This window comes from Adiantum capillus-veneris, chromosome 8 (assembly GCF_014529385.1).
Source record: "Adiantum capillus-veneris isolate H3 chromosome 8, ASM1452938v2, whole genome shotgun sequence".
In the NCBI taxonomy this organism is placed as follows: Eukaryota; Viridiplantae; Streptophyta; class Polypodiopsida; order Polypodiales; family Pteridaceae; genus Adiantum; species Adiantum capillus-veneris.
Window position 1 is genome coordinate 118,024,507 of NC_140938.1, and position 21,516 is coordinate 118,046,022.

The 21,516-nt window shown below is 46.8% G+C and overlaps 1 protein-coding gene across 3 annotated transcripts in view; it reads left to right on the forward strand.

Annotated features, from left to right (window-relative positions):
• LOC147452836 (Methyltransferase MT-A70 family protein) overlaps positions 1–21,516 on the forward strand; it is a 139,459-nt gene that overhangs the window by 40,110 nt on the left and 77,833 nt on the right. For all 3 annotated transcript variants that reach the window (XM_086518432.1, XM_086518433.1, XM_086518434.1), the window contains one exon: positions 5,457–5,703. In XM_086518432.1, the coding sequence (XP_086374558.1) occupies positions 5,457–5,703 (247 nt within the window). The remainder of the gene's footprint in view (positions 1–5,456; positions 5,704–21,516) is intronic.

Consider the following 21,516-nt stretch of genomic DNA (forward strand, 5'->3'; position numbering starts at 1 on the left):
AGGACGTGACAAGTGCTAACTTTAGTTGTTGGTTTCTTTCCAAGGGGTTTTGTTTTATTTTTGAGACCCTCTTCTTGAAGTAGCAAACGGTCGGACATTGTATGACCAATGTGAACGGTAGTTTCACCCGCAGCCGGGTAGTGGTCGGCATTGGAATTCGTAGGTAAGAGGATGTCTAGGCTCAGAGCAAGATCATATAGGTCCCCCCGTCGCACTTAGCAAGTTGGTGGATACTAGGAAGTGAACTCAATAAGGGCCTAAAGTCAAGGTGTGACTACCAACAGAAAGTATCAGGCAGTTGGGCCACATTGCACTTTTGGATGCGGTCCCAATGAGGATAGATGGTCAGATGACCAGTGAGAGCCCAATGGAATCATTTCCTAAAATTTAGGGAACTGCTATTTTGGGCCGTGAAATGTGTTCGCGTGATTACCTCCTGTATGACTAGGGGAACAGTTTACAACTCTGGCGCGAAGTCAATTGAGCAACCAGTCGGGAGATTTTTAAGCGGCAGACCCGAAATGGGGAAATGCTTGTAAATGCGCCAAGTGGCAAAATTTATGGACTTGCCTCATGCAGAAAAAAGGGCGCTGAAATTTAAGCTCGGAGGAGGCCTCATTTGCTCTCTATCCACAGGTTAAGAGCTATGGAGTGCTTCCTTTCCCCCTTAAGTAGAGTGCGGTGCCAGGAGTGATGCCCTGCACGCTACGCACTGCTCTCTCTCTCTCTCCCCTACGAGCAGTATGTTATGCCCCACTAGTGGGCTTTTCATTTGACCAATGTACAGTTATGTCGGTTCATGCGCGATTGCCGAGGCAAGAGCCTCTTGCACAGGTACTGGACTAGCTAGCGGCTAATCCCCCGCAGGTACAGGTGAATTCGGAGAGGTTTCATGTTAGAAATCTCGTCCGATTCAAAGGGCAAGTAGCCCTATAGGTGCGGGAGCTGAAGGTCTTGTTACAGATGCGACCGGCACGCGAAACGGAGCCCAAAACAGGGAATTACAGCCTGCTGTGTATTTTTGCAGGTTTAGGGTTTCGGCCCTAAACGGACCCTAATACCCCCAGGAGGTTCGGGGACGTGAGGGAACCACTGTAGAGGTGAACTGGCGCATTTTCGGGGCAGAAAACAGAGAATTCAGCGTGCTGCAGATTCTCGCCAGGTTTTGCAAAGTGTCCGTATGCGTCGAGAAAGTCCCTTATTGCATGGGGATACTGACTGTGAAGCGTCCTAGCACAGTTATGCTGCCGAAATCGGGCCAGAACAGGTGTTTCTTAGCCTAGATTGTGTGGGGCAGCTTGTAGGAGATCACAGGTTTTATTCCCTCTGTTAAAGAATAAAGAAATACCGAAAGGGGCGCAAATTTCAGGGCCTATAGGTTGTCGGCGTCTACTTGGGCATTCTAGCTCCCGAGCCGTGTGTGTACTTAGGTGTTAATCTCCGTTACAGGTTACCTTTGCAAAGTACTCTGTGTGTGTCTAAAGTAAAGAATTTCGGGTGAAAGCCAAAGCCTATTGCCCCACGGGCCGGTTTCATAGAGAGAGAGAGAGATGCTAAAATGGCCAAAGTTACAAAGTTACCAAGTTACAAAGAGCTAACACTACCACTAACACTAAAACACTAAGGAGAAAGGAAATAAGGGGGGGGGGGGGGGGGGGGGGGGGGGGGGGTTGTGGGTTCAGATGAAATCACTCATCGGTCGCTGTCGGATCTCATCGACCTCCGCCATGGTCAGAACTCTGGTTGGGCGTCTTGCATTTTGGTCTTCAAAAGGCCAAAATGACCTATGAGACCAAAAAGTTACAATTGGTGAATCTGATACCATGTCTGAGTACGGAAATTACAAAGTTACCAAGTTACAAAGAGCTAACACTACCACTAACAATAAAACACTAAGGAGAAAGGAAATAAGGGGGGGTTTGTGGGTTCAGATGAAATCTCTCATCGGTCGCTGTTGGATCTCATCGACCTCCTCCATGGTTAGAACTCTGGTTGGGCATCTTGCATGTCGAGCTAGAGTGATCTGTATCTTCTGTTGCAACCTTCATTGGTAGTGGGAGACCCCCCGAGGTCGTGGACGTATGGATCTGCCAAGTTCAGTGGCTCTGTCAAGCAGTGTACCTCTAGTATGAGTAGGCTCTGAGATCTGCTGTAATCACTGCTCCGTTGGCTCTCCTCTGTCTGGTGTAAAGAACTCTGTGATTCGTCTCTGGGATTGTCTTTCCCTTGATGTCCTCAGCAAGCTCTCCCTAAGTCTGCGCGAGACATTTTTGATCCTTGTATCTCATGACTCTAGAAAAAGGTTCGAACCCTTCTCTGAACAGGCAGTGAAAGCGGCCGCGTATCTCATAGTATGCCGGGCAGTGACATGTGTAGTGCAGCTCTGTCTCTGGCTCTAAGTTACATAGGTGACATATCCTGGCTCTTGCCGGCACTCCTCGAAATCGGCCAGTCTCGATCTGGAGCTGATGTGAGGATGTGCATATCTGTCCAATAGCGGATCTTATCCCATGGGATAAGTGTGTCTCCATGTATGCTGGCCTAGTCACAAAGCCGTCCTCCGTGCTGGAGAAGGTGCTCTGTAGAAGGCCATCTTCGTGCCCAACTCCTGTGTCGGCTGTATCCATGTGCTCCTGGTATTTAGCTGAATCAGATCCTGACGTATGAGCCTGGTTATCTTTGTCCGTGTGAGAGACAAGGACGGTGCATCCAAGGAGTATTGAAGCAGAGGTAATCTATCCATGTTGAGACCATGCGACTGAAACCATGATGTCATCTGTCCATACCAACATGTTGTATCGCCTTGTAGAGCTAGTTGTCGAGATGACTCCAGGGCAAGCCAAGCGTATCTGTCTCTGGGGAGATCCCATAGACCGTGCATAAAGGAAGCTGATCTCGTCAGTGCCTCCACCACGAGGGGGGGGGGGGGGGGGGGGGGGCGGCTAGCTCGGCTCGGATAATCTCATGTGGTACTGAGGCCTTAGCCCGAATCATCCGAGCGATCATGGAGACCAGAGGCCTCTCCACACATCTCCATCCATCTGTGTTGCCAGATCTCCCATGGTGGTCTACTGAGGGTCCATACCTGAACTCCATAGAGCATAGCTGGAGTCACTAGAGTGTCAAAAAGCCAAAGCTTTGTTCTCGGTTCCTGAAACTGAACCTGCAAACACATCCTCTCCAGTCCTCCCAGAGCTGCATATGCTCTCGTCAGTCTAGTCTTTGATGCTCTCCTTAGTGAAAACACCGGTCCACTGAATACTACCCCAAGATAGGTATATGCATCTGTGTACTCCACAGTCTCCTGGCCATACATAAATGTGGGTGCCGACCTCCTGACCCACTGTGGTGTGGTGTTGAACACCATAACCTTGGTTTTCCCCAGATTGACCGACAATCCACTATCACGAGCAAATGTATGCAGAGCATCCAAATGACGCTGCATCCCCTCTGAGGAGTCTGAAATCAGCACAATATCATTAGCATATAGTAACAGCGGAATCCATGTCCCTGCTAGTTGAGCCCCCCTGTCCCCCTGCCTCTCTACATAGTCTGAAAACTCATCCACATACATCCCAAAAAGAGTCGGGGATAGGGGCATCCCTGCTTTACTCCAATAGTGGAGTGGACCATGTCAGACATTCCCTCAATGGTGCGTACCCAGCCCGTCACTGTCCTGTATAGAGCCAGAATACCCCATATCAGCTCTGTAGGCACACCCATGTCCTGTAGTCTGTGAGAGAGAGCTGGGAAAGGCATGATCATGCTAATAAAAAAGACTCATATACAAGTCCTATTATAGGGCCTCCCAACATAGGTAAACGTGCACGTGCCCAGTACGAAGACTGGTCCCTCGATAGAATACAACAACAATTGCCTCCTGCATACTATTGACATGACCTCTAACAAGGGCACAAGCCGCACACCATGGGCAACCAGCTGATATGCAGTGGGAATATCATGGAACTGCACCTCCTCCTCACGTCAAGGCAGATTCTGAAATAGAATGGTATCAACCACAAGGCATAGCTACCCTTGAGAGGCCTAATGTACTCCATCTGGTATAGATTGCACACCATGCGAGAAGCTCACACCAGCGGGTAACTCTCACTGATGGTGCTGCCTGTGTCAAGGCTGCCCTGAAGGAGGTATGGGATGAAATGTCGCTGTATAGGATGTGCATGAATGATAGGGTCGCCCACCTGACCTCAATGCGCTACCTGGAAAATGCAGCTATGGATTGCACAAAAATGTTGATGAGGCTACCCCCTCTCCAACTGCCAAGCAAGGAGCTGTGCAACCGCCCCCCCCCCCCCCCCCCCCCCCCCCCCCCCCCCCCCCCCCCCTCCTCTGCAGGCACGGGAGGACATACTTCAAGACTAGGAAAAATATATGAGCCTCAAGCGGGCTAGATAGACACACAGTGCCACTCCTTGGGCTAAACAAGGTTTCACGTGACACAACAATGAGAAATATCTACCTCACTCCGGTTGGGCTCAATCACAAAACAATGCTTCCTACCTCCAGGCACCTACCTGTTCATGGAGGATACTGGGACCAGCCAATCGCATTCAAAAAGTTGTTAAACTCTAACAAGGACGATGATGGGTATTCCTGACCCGACAACAAGTTGTAACTTTTGGGATGATGGGAGCAGTTCAAAGATGGTGTCCTTTCTCCTTGGCACGAACACACAAAGCTTTCATGCAAGGAGGGTTACCTATTGACTAAGATTAATTCAATGGACTTGTCTGGACATGGAGGGTCCTTAAGGAGAACATGCTCACAAAAGTGTTCATACAAAACCCCGACACAATTTGGTTTTGGAAATACGTTTAGAAAATGTCCACATGGCACTCAAAGCCAATGTGCACGTGACATTGTTGGGGGGACACTTTTCTGAGGTTTCAGCGCTAGAAAAGGTATTCTAATGTTAGTACAAAGGAGAGCCATTCACATTGTATTGTATGGCTAGCTCTCCAGCTGCAATAGATTGTTCAAAGACATTCCCACAAGTTCATCGTTGCGTGTTAAAAGCGGCGTAATGTTTTAAATTTGTTTGCGCTACCTTACCAAGTGATTGACACCTTTTGTATGCAACATTAAAAAATCGGTCTTATCCCCTCTTTTAAAAACAAATCCAACTCCTTTTTGAGCAGGATCTTTATCTGGTAGCAATCTAGTATAAGGAGCCTTGAATTATTAAAACACACGTATGTAAGCTCTTCCTATGGTTTCTTGAGTCTAGACTACTTGATAATGTTGATCTTTAGCTTGCTTGCTCCATCAGTTTCATGATGACTAAAATCACATAATGCATGAAACTAAGATGATATAATTTTCAATTTTGTAGTTGATTAATTTTCTTATGTCTTCAAAGCATGTTCTTTTGTAGAATACATGTTGAATTTCATGTTGGTTTTGTTAATGAACTTACTTAATATTTGCTTTGACAGGATGTACGAAAATTCATATTGGATGCTCATACAGCATTTATGGCTTTGCCTGAAGTTTCCTCTTTTTTAAAGAGCCTTGAAAAACATCTTTATGAGTGTAAAGAAAATCAACATTTCTCTTACTCAGAATGCAAGCAGGATACTGTCAGTGAAATGATAGATTTTGTCGAATTGGGCACTGTATGGCAAGCTTCTTTGTACAGCATGACACTCTCAATGGTGAATGCAACTAATGAAGACTGTAATGGTGAGTCTTTTTTATTAATTTTCATAGTAGGCACTGGGTATTTGAAAGACTAATTATACTTTTATCAAATATTGACGAGACTTGTATTTTTACAAAATGTTTTCATGCAAGATTAGTTGCTAGACTGTGTCCATTTATGTTAAGCTACTGGTTTCCATCCATATTTGTAGCAGCTAGGAATCCTTTATTAAGCACTCGTATATCAAAATAGATAGATAATAAAAATAAAAAACTTTCTGTGTGTGTGTGTGTTGTTGAAATACACGTATATATATGCATGCACCTGTGCGTGTGTGTCTACCTGCACAATCATGCCCACATCAATACACATCGATGTGTTAAAACACACACACACACACACACACACACACACACACACACACACACGAGAACGAATCTGTATCCATACAAATCTGTATCCAGACATACATCGATACACCATTTTGTTATGTTCGGAATCTCCGATGACATGGCAAAGCATGTGAAATTCATGCAAGGCAGCTACAGACACAGGTGGCGGTACCAATATCTACCCTCTCCACCCCACCCCCACCTTGTCTTATAACCAATCAAGATGGTGCCACAAGAAAGTACTGGACCCACCAGTATCCTTTGTAATGGGTGTGTAAGTGCCTCTTGTTTTTCGTGAAAAAGAACCTTCTATTAGTTTTTTGAAACTGCCTAATGGGCCACACCTCCTTTGGCAAGAGGATTATACAAGAGGAAAATGGAGACTGAAAATAAATCCACAACAGCCAAATCACATAATGGATGGGGGAAGAACTACATAGGTAGCCGCTAATGGCACTGAATACCTTGACCCACCATAAAGAAAGGTTCTGGTTGCCACAACTGTATAAGACTGTGTTATTTGTCTTATGTATCAAATCTTACTAGAAGGCGCACACTATAACCCTTGGAGGCTCTAGTGTGCCCTCAAAAACTGTGTAGCAACCAGCCTGCCATACAAATCACAGGCTGAGGCTACTGATCAGCTCCCATTTGGGGTCTCTCTCCTATGTCCAAGCTGCTAGCGGGAAATCAGGCACCGGGCACTGCTGACGTCGTCTCACCTATTTGAAGCTCAATCTGTTTGTTTGCATCTTCTTTAGGCATGCTGCCAAATTGCACCCATTCTCCAAAGATTTGAGCTCGGCCAGTTGCCATGGGACCCGAAGCTACTTGTCATCATATATCCATGATCTATGCCTAGCAAGGGATTCCATATAAGATACTGTTGTAGATGCTTCTCCATGCAAGCAAGTTGATTCTAACTTAGGCATGAGCACAATATCTTCCAGGCAGTGAGCAAATTCATTGCAAATCTGGCCTTCCATTTTGACTCAAACTGACTCAATGCAGCTTTATGAAGATCTAGCGACTCTTTGGGTGTGATGGGCCGCCTGTTAGGGGAACTCTAGCCTAAATCCTGCCGAGAAGCAGCTCTTTCCACAACTCAGCACTTGGGAGGAGTCCACGAACAATGAGCTCAAGACCTCCATGTGCAGTGATGATCGACCCGGAATCTTTGGCGTGTTTGGATTGTCCATCTCTATCGGATGATATGATGTTCTTGATGGTCCACTAGATCTGGTCTATGGAAGAACACATCTTCGGCAACCATAATATGCCTCGCTAGGTACAAGCGAGGGCGAGTTGAGCTCGAATGTACAAGCTTTGAATACTCCACAAGAGGGGGGGGGCAGAGGAGGAGGGAAGCAATTTGCTGCTATGGGAGTTGCCTCTTGCCCATCGAAATAGATTGTAGTGTAAGCTACACGCAAATGCAACCGGATGTCTGCAAAGTGGCTTGGACAACCGATTGTATGTGTACTATTAATGATGTGTCATGTGCACATGGCTTTGTGTGCCATGTGGACATGCTGCACTCCCAAGGCCAACCTTGTACATTGCAGTGTCTAGAGCCTAAATGGTCAGCCGTTTTGCAGGAACTACATGTTTGGTCGAGTCCATTAGATTAAGGTTTTCAAGTTTTGGAACCCTCTTTGCATAAATGGTTTGTGCTCATATTTTGACATATGTTATTACACTTAGTTGGGCATCTAGCAAGACCAGCTTATAGAGTTTACTAGAGGAATGTGTTGGTCCAATTGCCAGTCAAATGCATCACTGGCTAGGGATTTTGAGGTGGGGGAAGGTGGATCGCAATTCATGTTCCACCCCCAATCCCAACTTTGACTGGACGGCTAGATAGCTTATTGCTTGGAGAGATTCTACAGCTATCACATACTCTCCTCTTGCTCCATCCAATACCCTCGCAGTGTTCTGCCCATCAACGGCTCCAGTAGCGGCCTCATTTTCAACCCATCAAGTCGAGTAGAGTCTTGCATTAAGGTATTGCATCTGTGTACATTTCCTTTAGCCAATCTAAAGCAAATACCACCTTGGTAACGGTGTTTTGGGGGGGCTTTGGGGGGGGGGGGGGGGGAGGGCTTGAGAGGGTTGGTTGGGACCTTATTGGTGCGTCCTCTCTCTCTCTCTCTCTCTCTCTCTCTCTCTCTCTCTCTCTCTCTCTCTCTCTCTCTCTCCACCCATCCCCATAGATTCCATCGTCCACCAGAAGTCCTTGTCTTTTATTCTGTACGAGTTTGAACTATTTTGTCTTTTCTGATAGATGGAGGACATACACACATGTATACTTGATTTGTCTCATAGGCCGGCTTCGGCCTCAGATAGGCGTTAAAAAGCTCTCTCTCTCTCTCTCTCTCTCTCTCTCTCTCTCTCTCTCTCTCTCTCTCTCTCTCTCTCTCTCTCTCTGGCTCTGGCTCTTTGACACTCTGGTGGCTTGTGCATTGCTTTATGGAGCTGAGATTTGGGGACCTTCATTAGATCATCATGGGAGGACAGGCCGCAGTGATGGATGGGAGAAGCCTCTGGTCTCTATGATCTCGCGGCTCATTAGAGCCAAGGCCTCAGTACCACGTGCTATTGTTCGAGCAGAGCTAGCTGCCCCCCCACTACTGGGCTCATTCGCCAGGACTTGACTCAGCTAGACACCGAGAGGACATGGATACAACCAGCACAGGAGCTGGGGCTTTCTACATAGAGCATCTCCTCCAGCTTACGGTTGATGGTTTTGTGACGAGGCCCAGATACATGGACACCCACTTGTCTCATGGGATACGATGTGCTATCGCGGCTAGATACGTACATCTTCACACCAGCTGCGGATCGAGACTGGGAGATACACCGGAGTACCAGTAGAGGCTAGGACATGCCCCCTGTGTGACATCGAGCTTGAGACAGAGTTGCACTACACATGCCACTGCCCCGTCTACTACGAGATACGAGACCGCTTCCATTGCTTGTTCAGAGAGGGCTTTGGACCATTCTCTAGAGTCATGCAGTACGAGGATCAGAGATGCTTGGGTTTGTTTTTGCTCGAGCTACGCAGACACCTGATGAGAGGAGAGGCTAGCCAGTCCCAGAGACAGATCACATATTTCTTTAGAGCTGCCACTGGACACTCGGAGGAGTTACTACCACAGCAGAGCTCGTCGTCTCACACCAGAGGCACACTGATCGACCGAGTGACTGAGCTGGGAAGATCCAGACGCCCACGACTGCGGAGGACTACACTGTATCGGCGGAGGCTGCATTAGAGGATTCAGATCACTTTGGCTCGACATGCACGACGCCCGGTCAGACTACTGACCATGGAGGAGATTGATGAGATCCGCCAGCGACCGATGTTGGATCTCTTGTGATCTAGCTATACCAGCTAGCTGCTTAGCTCACACCTAGTAGTTTAGGATTCCATAGTATTTTATTGTGACATTTGTCATTTCATTTTTGTCATTGTTGTCATCTTGTTACTCTGACTCTGACTTTGTATCAGATCCACCACATTGTAACTTTCTGGTTCATAGGTCACTTTGGCCTTTTGAAGACGTTAATATTCATTTCATTTCTCTCTCTCTTTCTGAGTTTTGTTGGCCTTCATGCTCAACAGGGCCATGTGTGAGGGGTTTCTTGAGACTTGGAGTACATCTACAATTGTACCTCTACTCAAGTCTTGAGATCACGCACTATCATGATTTGCCACTCATTGGCCAAGCTATATGTATCTATACCTGAGCATGAGTTGAGCAGATGGGCAGAGAGAGAGAGAGGGTGTATGAGCTTCAAGGCAGGCTGGATTCAGGAAGGGATTCTCTACACTTGATCATATCTTCACGCTTAGGGCGATCGTTGAGGAGGGCAGAGCACATGGGAGGAGGATTTATTGTAGCTTTGTGGATTTCCGCAAAACCTTTAACAGAGTTCTGAGAGCTAGGTTGATACAGAGACATCATGACTTGGGAGTCCCACAAGAGCTTGTATAGGGTATCATGGCACTGTATGAGACAATTATAGGGAGAGTACGGACAATAGATTGGGGTGAAGTAGGGATGCCCACTTTCTCCGACTTTGTTTGGATTGTATATTGATGAGATTTCTGACTATATTGAGATTGTAGGGGATAGAGGGGCACAATTGTCAGGTACATAGATACCTCTATTGCTTTATGCCGATAATATTATGCTTATTTCAAACTTTCCAAACGGTATGTAGAGACATCTAGATGCGTTAAATGCTTATGCACATGATAGTGGGCTCTCCATCAACCTTGGAAAAATCAAGGTGATGGTATTCAATACTACAACGCAATAGGTCAGGAGATCAACACCTATTTTTACATATTGACAGGAGATAGTGGAGTATGTGAACTCTTATACATATCTTGGTGCTGTATTTAATGGACCTACTTTCTCTATGAGAGGTGATGCAGAGGCGAGATTGACGAGGGGATATAGAGCATTAGTGGCTATTTGACACTTTGGTCACCTCTACCATGTTTATGGAGAGCAGATATGGGGACCTAGCCTGGATCATTATAGTAGATTAGGGTGCACATATGATGGATGGAGATCCATGGAGAGCACTTTAATCCATGATCTCCAGGTTGATCTGGGTGAAAGCCTCAGTGTCACATGAGATTATCAAAGCTGAGATGAGTGCACCACTGATTGTAGGGGAGGCTCTTGCTAGATCAATGTCTTTGTCATAAGTTTTTGTATATGAATCAAAGAGATTACATATGTTGTCTTTCCGATTGAAAGATTACATAACTAGACATGTTCTTGTGTTTACGGAATCATGATTGATTTGACATACTTCTATCCCTAAGTGGGGAAGTATGAATGGCTATTGACATGCTTGAAAAGCATGAAGGAGTATATCCTCTGACCTTCTTGGAAAGAGAGATATAGATGGATACAAGTGTATGGAACGGATGGAATCTACCTTAGGCACGCGCGCGCGCACACAGACACATAGTAAAACATGCATGATGACTTACATTGAGTGCTGTTTTGACTATGTATTTATGCATTTGCAGGTCATTTGATATGTTTGTGTATGCGGCCTAATTGCTCTAGCAATTTCGAGGTGTGTTGAGGTTGATCATGGATGTGTGTATTTGCAAGTCATCTGATATGTATGCGTATGCGGCATAATTTCTCTAACATAGACTACAATTCCATGGTGTGAGTTCTCACAGAATTTTGGTTTGCCTTTCATAGTCTTGTGAAAGTCATTTGAGACAGAGACTCGATCATGGTTCTTATGCAAAACACTAAGCAAGGAGAGCTCGAGCTCTTTGCGAACACAGAGGACTCCCATGAGCATTCTCATAGTGGTGAAGACACCATTCCCTCAAAATATGCCCCAAGTTCTACCATTTATTCGGAAGTTGCTCACTCCTTTTCATAGGAGGAGCCCACACAATCGGGGGAGAAAACAACACAGACAGAAACTTTCACATTAGAGTGATCTTTCATTTAGAGTTGCCCAAACCACCTCTGAAAGATGTGTTCACCACATCGTAGCTGTTAGAAATTCTAGGGTTGCACAATGTGGCACAAGCGGGTCTCTTTAAGCAAGTCTTGGTCGAAAATGGGTGCTCTCATGCTCACTTCCCGCTAAGTGATGGGAATGCAAAGTTTTCCGACACCTCTTGCAGGCAGTAAACTTTTTCAAATTTACGCCAAATGTTACAATGAGTGCTTGCTAAGAGTTGTTGGCACCATCCCATCCGACTTTTCATCACCATACAAAAGTTGACTTTGTTATGCAGTATTACTTTTTATTGAAGGCTGCAATAACGCACATGGTCATAGTAACGAGAAGGCACCACGTGCCAACTGAAAAGAACAGATTGGAACAAACTTTTAGCACTTGAAAGCAATTGAACAGAAAGAGAGACAGAAAGAGAATCCACACAAGAGACACGGAGTGGCGGAGTTCCACTCCTAGACTACGATGGCCCCAAACCTTGACAACCCTTCCGGTGTTTCTTTATATTGCTCCAAGAAGTTACAAGCTCTGGGACATCTTTTTTTTTTTTTCCGAGAAAAAGATCCTTCTATTAGTTAATGAAACTGCCCATAGTGCTACAACCACCTCTGCGAGAGAGGGCTAAAACAAGCATGATGGGGAGACTCTCCCAATGAAAAAACATCAACTGTACAAAGAGGCTAAATCAAGAGATGGGAGGAGGGAAAAGCCACACAGGTGGTCGGTAGTGCCATCTGAGTACACCCTGGACCATGGTGTAGAAAGGCCCAGGACGCCAGAGTCGAAGGAAAGCCTCTTTGCGCTCCCGCATGCGGTCGGAGCTGCCCTGTAGTCTCTCGAGCTGTCCTCTGAGAGTGTGGATCAGCTCTAGGCAAAGATTGCGAACAGTCTTTGTTGGTGGCACAAGGCGAGCCTCAAAGATGCGGAAGCAACGGACCCGCTAGATGAACCAGAGTGTCAGGCCACTGATGAGCTCCCAACACTCCTCTCTCTCACTGCACCACTCCTGTGGAGTAAGCTCTGTGGCAGGCTAGATTGTAGGTCGCCCCCCCTGCATCACTATCATCCTGTTGGTGGAAGATAGCTCAAACTGAAGTGCCGGGCCCGTGAGGGTGGACCAAGCAGCTGCTCCCCAAGTGTACTGTTGAGCTGTGGAAAGAGCAGGCATCAGCTAAAGAAACGAAGCCACACCTGCTGTGCCAAAGGACAGTCCCAAAGACAGTGACGTTGACTCTCCATAAGATGGTCACAAACTGCACATGCGGCCGAGAGACCACTATGCACTAGCCAGCTCCCAATTGCTGTAGCTCTGTGTGCGACTAACCACTGGAACAAGGTGACTCGCCTCGGCTATCTGGAGTCCCACAACCTCTCCCAAAAGGCTGCCAAGAACTCAACTGTGAGACCCTTCTCCTGCCAATGAGGTGCTGCAGCGGGGCGAGCCCTCTCTCTGTGCTGCTACTATGTGACGTCCCAGTCGAACAGTGTACTGAAAGAACGGGACACCTAAAGAGTCCCTCCACAGCCACTCTCCAGGATTCCACTGTACTCGTGCCAGTGGACAGCACTCCCAAGCCCACAGTCTCCAGTGTCCAGTCTCAAGAGCTGCTGGGTCAGGATCAATGACACAAGTCCTCCCACAGATGCCCACCACTCGGATCCTCTGAAAACAGCACTCTGCCACCTGCAGGGCCTCTACTGCAACTCTCTGTAAGCGTCCCTCACCCTATAACTCGAAAAAAAGGGAGGGAACAGTCTCTGAGCAGGCCCGAATTGAGATGAGAACCTCTATTTGTGTGAAGGCTCCCATCCGCCTGGGTGCTACTGGCTCGAGAGGTGTGAGCCACTCAGTTGGAACTGCCTTTGAGATGTCTTGGCACATGCTCTGCACCCCTCTCATGCCCTGTAGCTGGAAACCCTTCAACTCCTCTGACAAGCCTGAAAACCAGTCACATAAAGAGCGTGCTGGACCCGTTGCCATGGGATCCTAGGAAACATGAGGCCGACTACAAACCAAGTGGCCTCTCTGAGTGCTAACCATGGGGTTCCAAACAAGGGGCTGTCATAGGTGCTCCTCCGTGCAAGTAGGCTGTCGCTGCTCTAGGCCTCGCCGCAAGTGCTCCCAAGATCGAAGCAAACTCACAGCGAAGCGGTCCTCCAATCTCCTGCTCAAACCAACTCTGCGCATCTCTGTGAAGATCCATCTGGTCGAAGGTCGTCAGGGGCCTCCAGCCTGAGGCACTCTAGCACGAAGCCGTTGTAGCAAGAACTTCTTCTAGGGCTCCTCACCTGGAAGAAGTCCTCTGACTATGAACTTCCCAAGAAGGGCTTTGCTCTGCTGTGCTGGGTCAATGATCCCAAGCCCTCCTTGTGAACAAGGAAGAGTGATGACCTGCCAAGTCACTTTGGCTCGGGCTATTTGAGTGTCACGTCCTGACCAAAGGAAGTTCTTGATCAGCCTCTCTACCTGGCTGATACAAGAACTCGAGAAGATCCAGCAAGAAGTGATGTACCACATAGTCGCCAACAACACCAGGTTGGCCACTCCTACTCTACCAGCCAAAGAAAGTCGTGTTGAGCTCCAGTGTAACAACTTCCTCCTGATAGACAGGAGGAGGGGAGCAATCTGCTGCTTAGGAGAGAAGTCCAAACCAACCTGATAGCCCAAGTACCGAATTGCAGTCCCTAGGGGAATCCACCTGAAACTCTCACCTGGCATCCAATCGGGCACAGGAGCATTACCAACCGAGAAAGCTAGTGTCTTTCTCCAGTTGATCAGTGAGCCAGATGCACAACAGAAGGTCTCAAGAGCCTGCTCACACCTGTGAAGGTTGGCCTCCTGGCCATCCAAGTACAAGGCTGAGTCGTCAGCAAACTCAGCGTCCAGTAACACATCTCCCCGAATAGGAAGTGCTAAGCCCCGCAAACCAACCTGCTGCGACACCAAAAACCTTCTCATCGCTTGAGCATAGAACAGAAAGAGGAAGGGGGAAAGAGGGCAGCCCTGTCTGATCGTACCTGTGAGCATGAAACGATCGCCTCTACCTCCTGACAAAAGTACCTGATTGTGTGCTTGTCTGTACAAAGCTAACACCCCTCTGATCCAAGCATCTAAGAAGCCCATCCCGTGTAGAGTGCCCTCCAAAAAGTCCCAGTCAACTCTGTCGTAGGCCTTCTCAAAATCGAGAAGAAGAATCACCAGATCCTCACCACGGAGCCTCGCTAGGACAGAAGCCTCCCAAAAAGTAAAGATGTTGTCAAGGATACTACGCTCCTTGACAAAACCAGTCTTGGTCCCATGTATAAGGCTCTTTAGAAGTGGCTGGATCCTCAAACTCAGAGCCTTGGCAAGAATTTTGTAGGCTGAGTTGAGGATGGTGATGGGGCGCCACTGTCGAATCTTAAGATGTACTGGAAAGCACTACAGAGATCAGGGCCAAGCAAGGCCTAGTACTCCAAGAAAAAGCTCGGAGTCAAGCCATCCTCACCTGGACAGCTACCACGGGGGAGTGCACTAAGAGCCGTGTGCAACTCCTCAAGCTGAAGTGGAAGCTCAAGTCTTTGGCGCATCTGCTTAGTCACAAGGCAAGGCATCTGTGTCCACACCTGCTCCTTGCATGCATCCTGACTCTTTGACTGAGGCTCTGCAGATAGTAACTCACGGTAAAAGTCAATAGCAATTGCACGCATGTCCTCTAGCTCAAAAGCAACTGATCCGTTGGGCCTCCTCAACTGACTGACCTTCGCATGCGTATGCCGAGGTCCCACTGCCTCGAAGAAAGCACCAGTCACTCTGTCACCCACCTACGTCCACTGAGATGCCTGTCGGTGAAAAGCAAAGTCATGGCGCCGCTCCTCTGTGCTAACAAGCTCCTAGCGAGCTTGCTGTAACTGCTCCTCCAACCAAGGACTGTCTGGATGTTGCTCCTGCATCCTCTGTAAGGAAGCAACGTGAAACCGGCCTGTTCAATCCAAAAAGGGCGGTAGACTTTACTTTAAACCTTGATTTAGCTTTCACCCATTATTAGTCGTCTATTATACCTGTACTTTCAAGACACAACAAAGGGGAGAGGGATACAGGCTGCTAGATTGCACCTGTATGAGTAGACAGATTGGCCCCTAACTTAGGCGCCCCTTTCGGTATTTCTTTATTGTTCAAAAGAGGGAATAAACGCTGTGGTTCCCTACAAGCTGCCCCGCACAAACTCGGCTGAATTTCCACTGTTCCAGCCCGATTTCGGCAGCATAATTGTACTAGAACCCTTCACAGTCAGTATTCCCACGCATTGAATGACTTTCCCGACGCATACGGGCACTTTGCAAAACCTGGCGAGAATCTGCAGCACGCTGAATTCTCTGTTTTCAGCCCTGAAAATGCGCCAGATCACCTGTACAGCGGTCCCCTTGCGTCCCCAAACCTCCTGGGGGTATTAGGGTCCGTTTAGGGCCAAAACCCTAAACCTGCAAAAATACACAGCAGGCTGTAATTTACTGTTTTGGGCTCCGTTTCGCGTGCCGGTCGCATCCGTAGCAAGTCCTCGAGCTCCCGCACCTGTAGGGCTACTTGCCCTTTGAATCGGACGAGATTTCTGGCGTGAAACCTCTCCGAATTCACCTGTACCTGCGGGGGGATTAGCCGCTAGCTAATCGAGTACCTGTGCAAGAGGCTCTTGCCTCGGCAATCGCGCATGAACCCACACAACTGTACATTGGTCAAATGAAGAGCCCACTAGAGGGGCATAACATACTGCCAAAGGGGAGAGAGAGGGCAGTGCGTAGCGTGCAGGGCATCACTCCTGGCACCGCACTGTACATAGGAGGGAAAGCAAGCACTCCATAGCTCTTAACCTGTGACAAAACTGAAAATGAGGCTCTTCCCTCTTCAAATTCAGCGCCACTTCTTGTTGCATGAGGCAAGTGCACCAGAATGTGCCACTTGGCACATTTACAAGCATTTTTCCGTTTCGGGGTTGCCGCCTAAAAATATCCCAACCGGTTGCCCAGTTGACTTCACGGCAGAGTAAGAAAATGTTCCCTTTGTCATTCCGGAGGTAATGACGCCAACACATTTTCAGGTCCCAAAATAGCAGTTCCCTAAATTTTAGGAGATGCTGCCATTGTATCTTTCTAGGTCATCCGACCCTCTTTGTACACTGCGGCCACATCCAGAACTGAAATGTAGCCTCTGTAGCAAAGGATTCCACTTTGGCTAGTCAATGACCCCACTTGGCTAACCATAGTCCTTGTCCAACCTTAGTGCTCTCTTGCCCTCAGGCCTGGCCTCCCTCTGGACAGTTCCACACTAGCTATGCAATGCAGGGTAGTTAGATTTCCCGAGGGGTGTTTCCAAAAAGTGAAAGTAAATAGATAATAAGAAAGAAATCAACAAAAAGGATAGATAGTAGTCACACGCTGGTGACATACCCCCCTCTTGAAATCTCAAACGTCCTCGTTTGCATCTATGTCGTACATGCTTATTGTCAACACTGATGTATTCAACACTTGTCGACACATATACGACACATACATGCTCATTGTCAACCTTGGTGTATTCAACACCTCGTCGACTCATGTATTGGCTGCGTGTGAACCTTGTCCCAATGACATAGTGGTAGCTGCGCACTCTGCCATTGCTTTGAGTCACTAACTTTCCAATGACAAAATGGTAGCTGCACATTTTGCCACTGTCTTATAGTACACGTTGGATCCTGTAACACTCTCGAGCATACCCAAACCGACAGTTTAAGAATGCAGTTACACATGTACTCTTCAATAGAAGCAATCACTGTATCCTTGACAAACTGACAAGAAATACTCACTTCTATAGCACTAACCAAACTTTTGGACATTCCATAAGAGCAATTGCCAAACTAACAATCTGTACAGCTCTAACATTCATGTAACAGGTATTTGATTTGAGCTCACTTTAAATACCATGTACATCATTTGTCTCAGAAGCCATTGTCACACTGACAATCCATGTAGCTTTGAAACTCAAGGGGTCAAGGTAGGTTGCAAATCGAAAGCTTCCAGGTAAAGTGATAACACAGTTGGTGACTCTGCAAGTTCACCTTCTTCCATCCACTTAGCATCCATTGGTGGATAGTTTCTGAACTTTACCAAGTAACGCCTAGCAACCTTGCCTTTCACTTTTCTTTCTTTGTGTGCCAAAATCTGTTCAGGGACCAAGATCTCGTCAAGTTCCTCGACTTCCAGCTGATCTTCAGCTGGCATATCTTCTGGCACATCACCCACATAGGGTCTGAGAAGACTCACATGAAACGCATTGTGAATCTTCCAACTGTCAGGCAATTTCAGCCTATATGCAACATCACTGATTATGTCGCACACTTGAAAAGGCCCATAGTAACGCATGCTGAGCTTTGGAAACAGTCTTTCCTTGCCCTTCATCTTCTTTAACCTTGCCTTTTCAAAGCGTAAAAGCACCCAATCACCAAGTGAATATACCACTTCACGACGGTGACGATCAACTGCTTTCTTTTGCTTTGCCTGAGTCCTTTCTAAGGCCACTTTGACCTTCTTGTACATTTCATCCATGTCCTGAACATACTTATCTGCTTCAAATATCTTGTCCTTTGTATGCAGTATGGGAGGAACTTTCTTGCCACCTTCAACTATCTCAAAGGGTGCCTTGCCAGTTGATGAATGCACTGTATTATTGTATGCATACTCCACCAATGGCAAATACTGCTCCCACTTTCCTTTATGCTCTGACACATAGCACTTCAGCAGATCTAGGACAGTAGAATTTGCCTCTTCTGACTGCCCATCTGTTTGAGGATGAAATGACGAAGAGAATTTGAGCGTGGTGCCCATATTCTCAAACAAGCCTCTCCAGAACAAACTTGTCATGCGTGGATCACGGTCGCTAACAATCGACTGTGGCATGCCATGATACTTGAAAATATTGCTCATGAACAAGCGTGCCATCTGATCTGGCTTTATCTTCTTCCTGACAGGAATAAAATGAGCCTGTTTGTTGAATCTGCAAATAATGGTCCAAATACCATCGTTTCCTGTCTGCGTTCTCGGAAGATCAAAGATAAAATCCATAGCAATACTTTCCCATGGTTTATCTGGAATAGGTAGTGGTTGCAATAGGCCTGGTGCCTTTTGCCTGGCAAACTTGACCTTTTGGCATATTAGGCATTCTAGCACAAAGGCGTCCACATCCCTTCTCCATGTAGGCCAATAGAAGAATGTCTCAACCGCTTTAACTGTAGCATCAATACCACGATGCCCTGCATACGGTGGGACATGACTCTCTTCCATAACTTTGCGTCGCAATGGCTTTGTGACACACAATCTGCCATGCATCATCATGAACCCGTCTTTAAGAAGATAGTGTTCATGACGTTGTCCATCCATTAGTTGCTCGAAGACCCTTGCAAAATCTTCATCATTTGCATACTGTTCTCTCATATCATCAAGTTCATGATGATAAGGAATTGACACAGCTGAAATTTGTGGCTTCCTTGACAAGGCATCAGCCACAACGTTCTTCTTGCCTTCCACATGCACAATCTGAAAATGGAACATGGACAAGATATTTGCCCATCGCATATGCTTCTCAGATAACTTTGTCTGTGTCAAGAAGTATCGCAAGGTCTGATGGTCCGTTTGGACAACAAAGTCTGCACCTAGCAGGTAGTGTTTCCAACTTAAGAGCGCATGAATCACAGCCAGTAACTCTTTCTCATAGACCTGCATGGTCATCTCTGGCCCTTGCAAAATTCTGCTCTCATAGGCTACTACCCTGCCATCTTGCATTAGCACTGCACCAATGCTACTACCGCAGGCATCACACTGGACCACAAATGACTTCCTAAGATCTGGCAACACAATGACTGGATCTGAAGTCATCTTTTCCTTTAAGAGATTAAAAGCTGAAATCTCTTTCTGTGTCCATCTAAAGGTGACTGCCTTCTTTTGAAGAGCGTGTAAAGGTGAAGCAATCTCAGCGAAATTTCGGATAAACCTTCTATAATAGGAGCATAGTCCCAAGAAGCTTCGGACATCATGCACCGTCTTCAAATTTGGCCATGACTTGATCGCTTCAACTTTCGCAGGATCCATTCTGACACCATCCTTTGAGACAATGTGTCCCAGAAAGTGAATCTCTTCCAAAAAAAACTCACTTTTCTTTGCATTGATGAGCAACCTATGACTGCGTAGCTCTTTGAACACAATGGCCAAGTGATGCCTATGCTCCTCTTCATTCTTTGAGTAGACTATCATGTCATCAAAGAATGTACCAACAAACTGCTGGTGTGGACGGAAAATTCTGTCCATCATCCTATTGAACGTAGCAGGAGCATTTGTGAGACCAAAGGGCATCACTAAAAATTCGTAAAGGCCAAACATCGTTCTAAAAGCAGTCTTGTGCACATCCTCTGATCTAATGCGGATATGATGGTACCCACTCTTTAGATCTATCGTGCTAAACATAGCTGCTCCTTCTAATTTGTCCATAATATCATCAATTCTAGGTATAGGGAACCTATTCTTGATGGTATTCTTGTTCAGTGCACGGTAGTCGATGCACATACGCCATGAGCCATCCTTTTTCTGCACCAACAACACTGGAGAACAGAATGGAGATGAACTGGGCTGAATCAGCCCCTTTTCTAACAGCTCCTGTACTTGGCCCATTATCTCTTTCTGCTGAGCCGCACTAACCCTGTACGGAGGCTTATTTGGTGGGCTACTGCCTGGCACCAAATCTATCGCATGGTCCTCGGGTCTCTCTGGTGGTAATTGAGACGATAATGAATCGGAAAAACAGTCACTATACTGTTGTAAAAACATTGACCTTTCTTTATCTAGCACAGATAAATTTGATTCATCACAATCTGACACTTCACGTGCAAAAACCAAGTACGCAGAAAGATGCTTTTTCATTACAGAAGTAATAGCAGAAGCTGATACAGTAGGAATAGACTCCCCTTTAAGCTTTACATCCAGAATGTGAGTCTTTCCCCTGCTCTGTACAGTGATCTTTTTGTTGTAGGCATCCATGATTCCCTGTACACGAAACAACCAAGGAATACCTAACAACACATCACATCCGTCCAGTGGCATGATGTAAAATTCTTCAGCATCTACATAGGACTGGATATGTAGACGCAACTTTCCGATGATGGGTGTCACAGCCTCTGTATGGCCAGGACATGCCAAACCTGCGTCTGCTGTATACCCCATCTCTTCAGGTCTGATTCCCAACTTTGAAGCCAATTCTGGGGAAATGAAGTTGGCTTTGGCACCTGGATCAAAGAAGATAAGCACTGTTTGATCCCTGACCTTTCCCCATGCTCTGCAAAGCTCACTTGCATCTGAATTTGGCTTGTCGCCCACCATATCTGGCACTAGACCAGCCATGGGCTTCTTTCCCTTCCTGTCCTCCTTGTCTTCAAAATCAGCTGGCCTTTTCTTTGTAGGACAGTTGTAAGCAATGTGGCCAGGCTGCTCACATATAAAGCATTTGTTCTCTGTCCTGAGGACCTTCTTTTGCTCTTCTGACTTGCGAGGAAAACGTCTTTTCCATTTCTTTGCTGGTCCTTTTTCTGATTCAGCCGTAGCTTTGTCTTTCCCTGCGTTGGCTGACTCCTGAGTCCCTTTAGGAGCCTCATTGGGAACGTGCTTCTTGGCTGAATTTTTCTTGCCTGATCCTGCCTTGACGCCAATGTTAAATTCACAATCTTCTCCCTTGAGCAAACCATTGCCAATGTTTGCTACCTCGATGAGCTGCGTCAAAGTAGTGACTTTTGTCTTCGTGCAGTATTTTCTCAATCCTTTGGGTAGGCCACAATAGTATTTTTCAATCTGTTCTGTCAATGGCACAAACCTATAGGAAGTTGCTGGAAGTAGAGCTTTCCAAAACTTCCGATTATAATCATCCAGATTTCTGCAAGTGGCAGCATTTAGCTGGTGCCA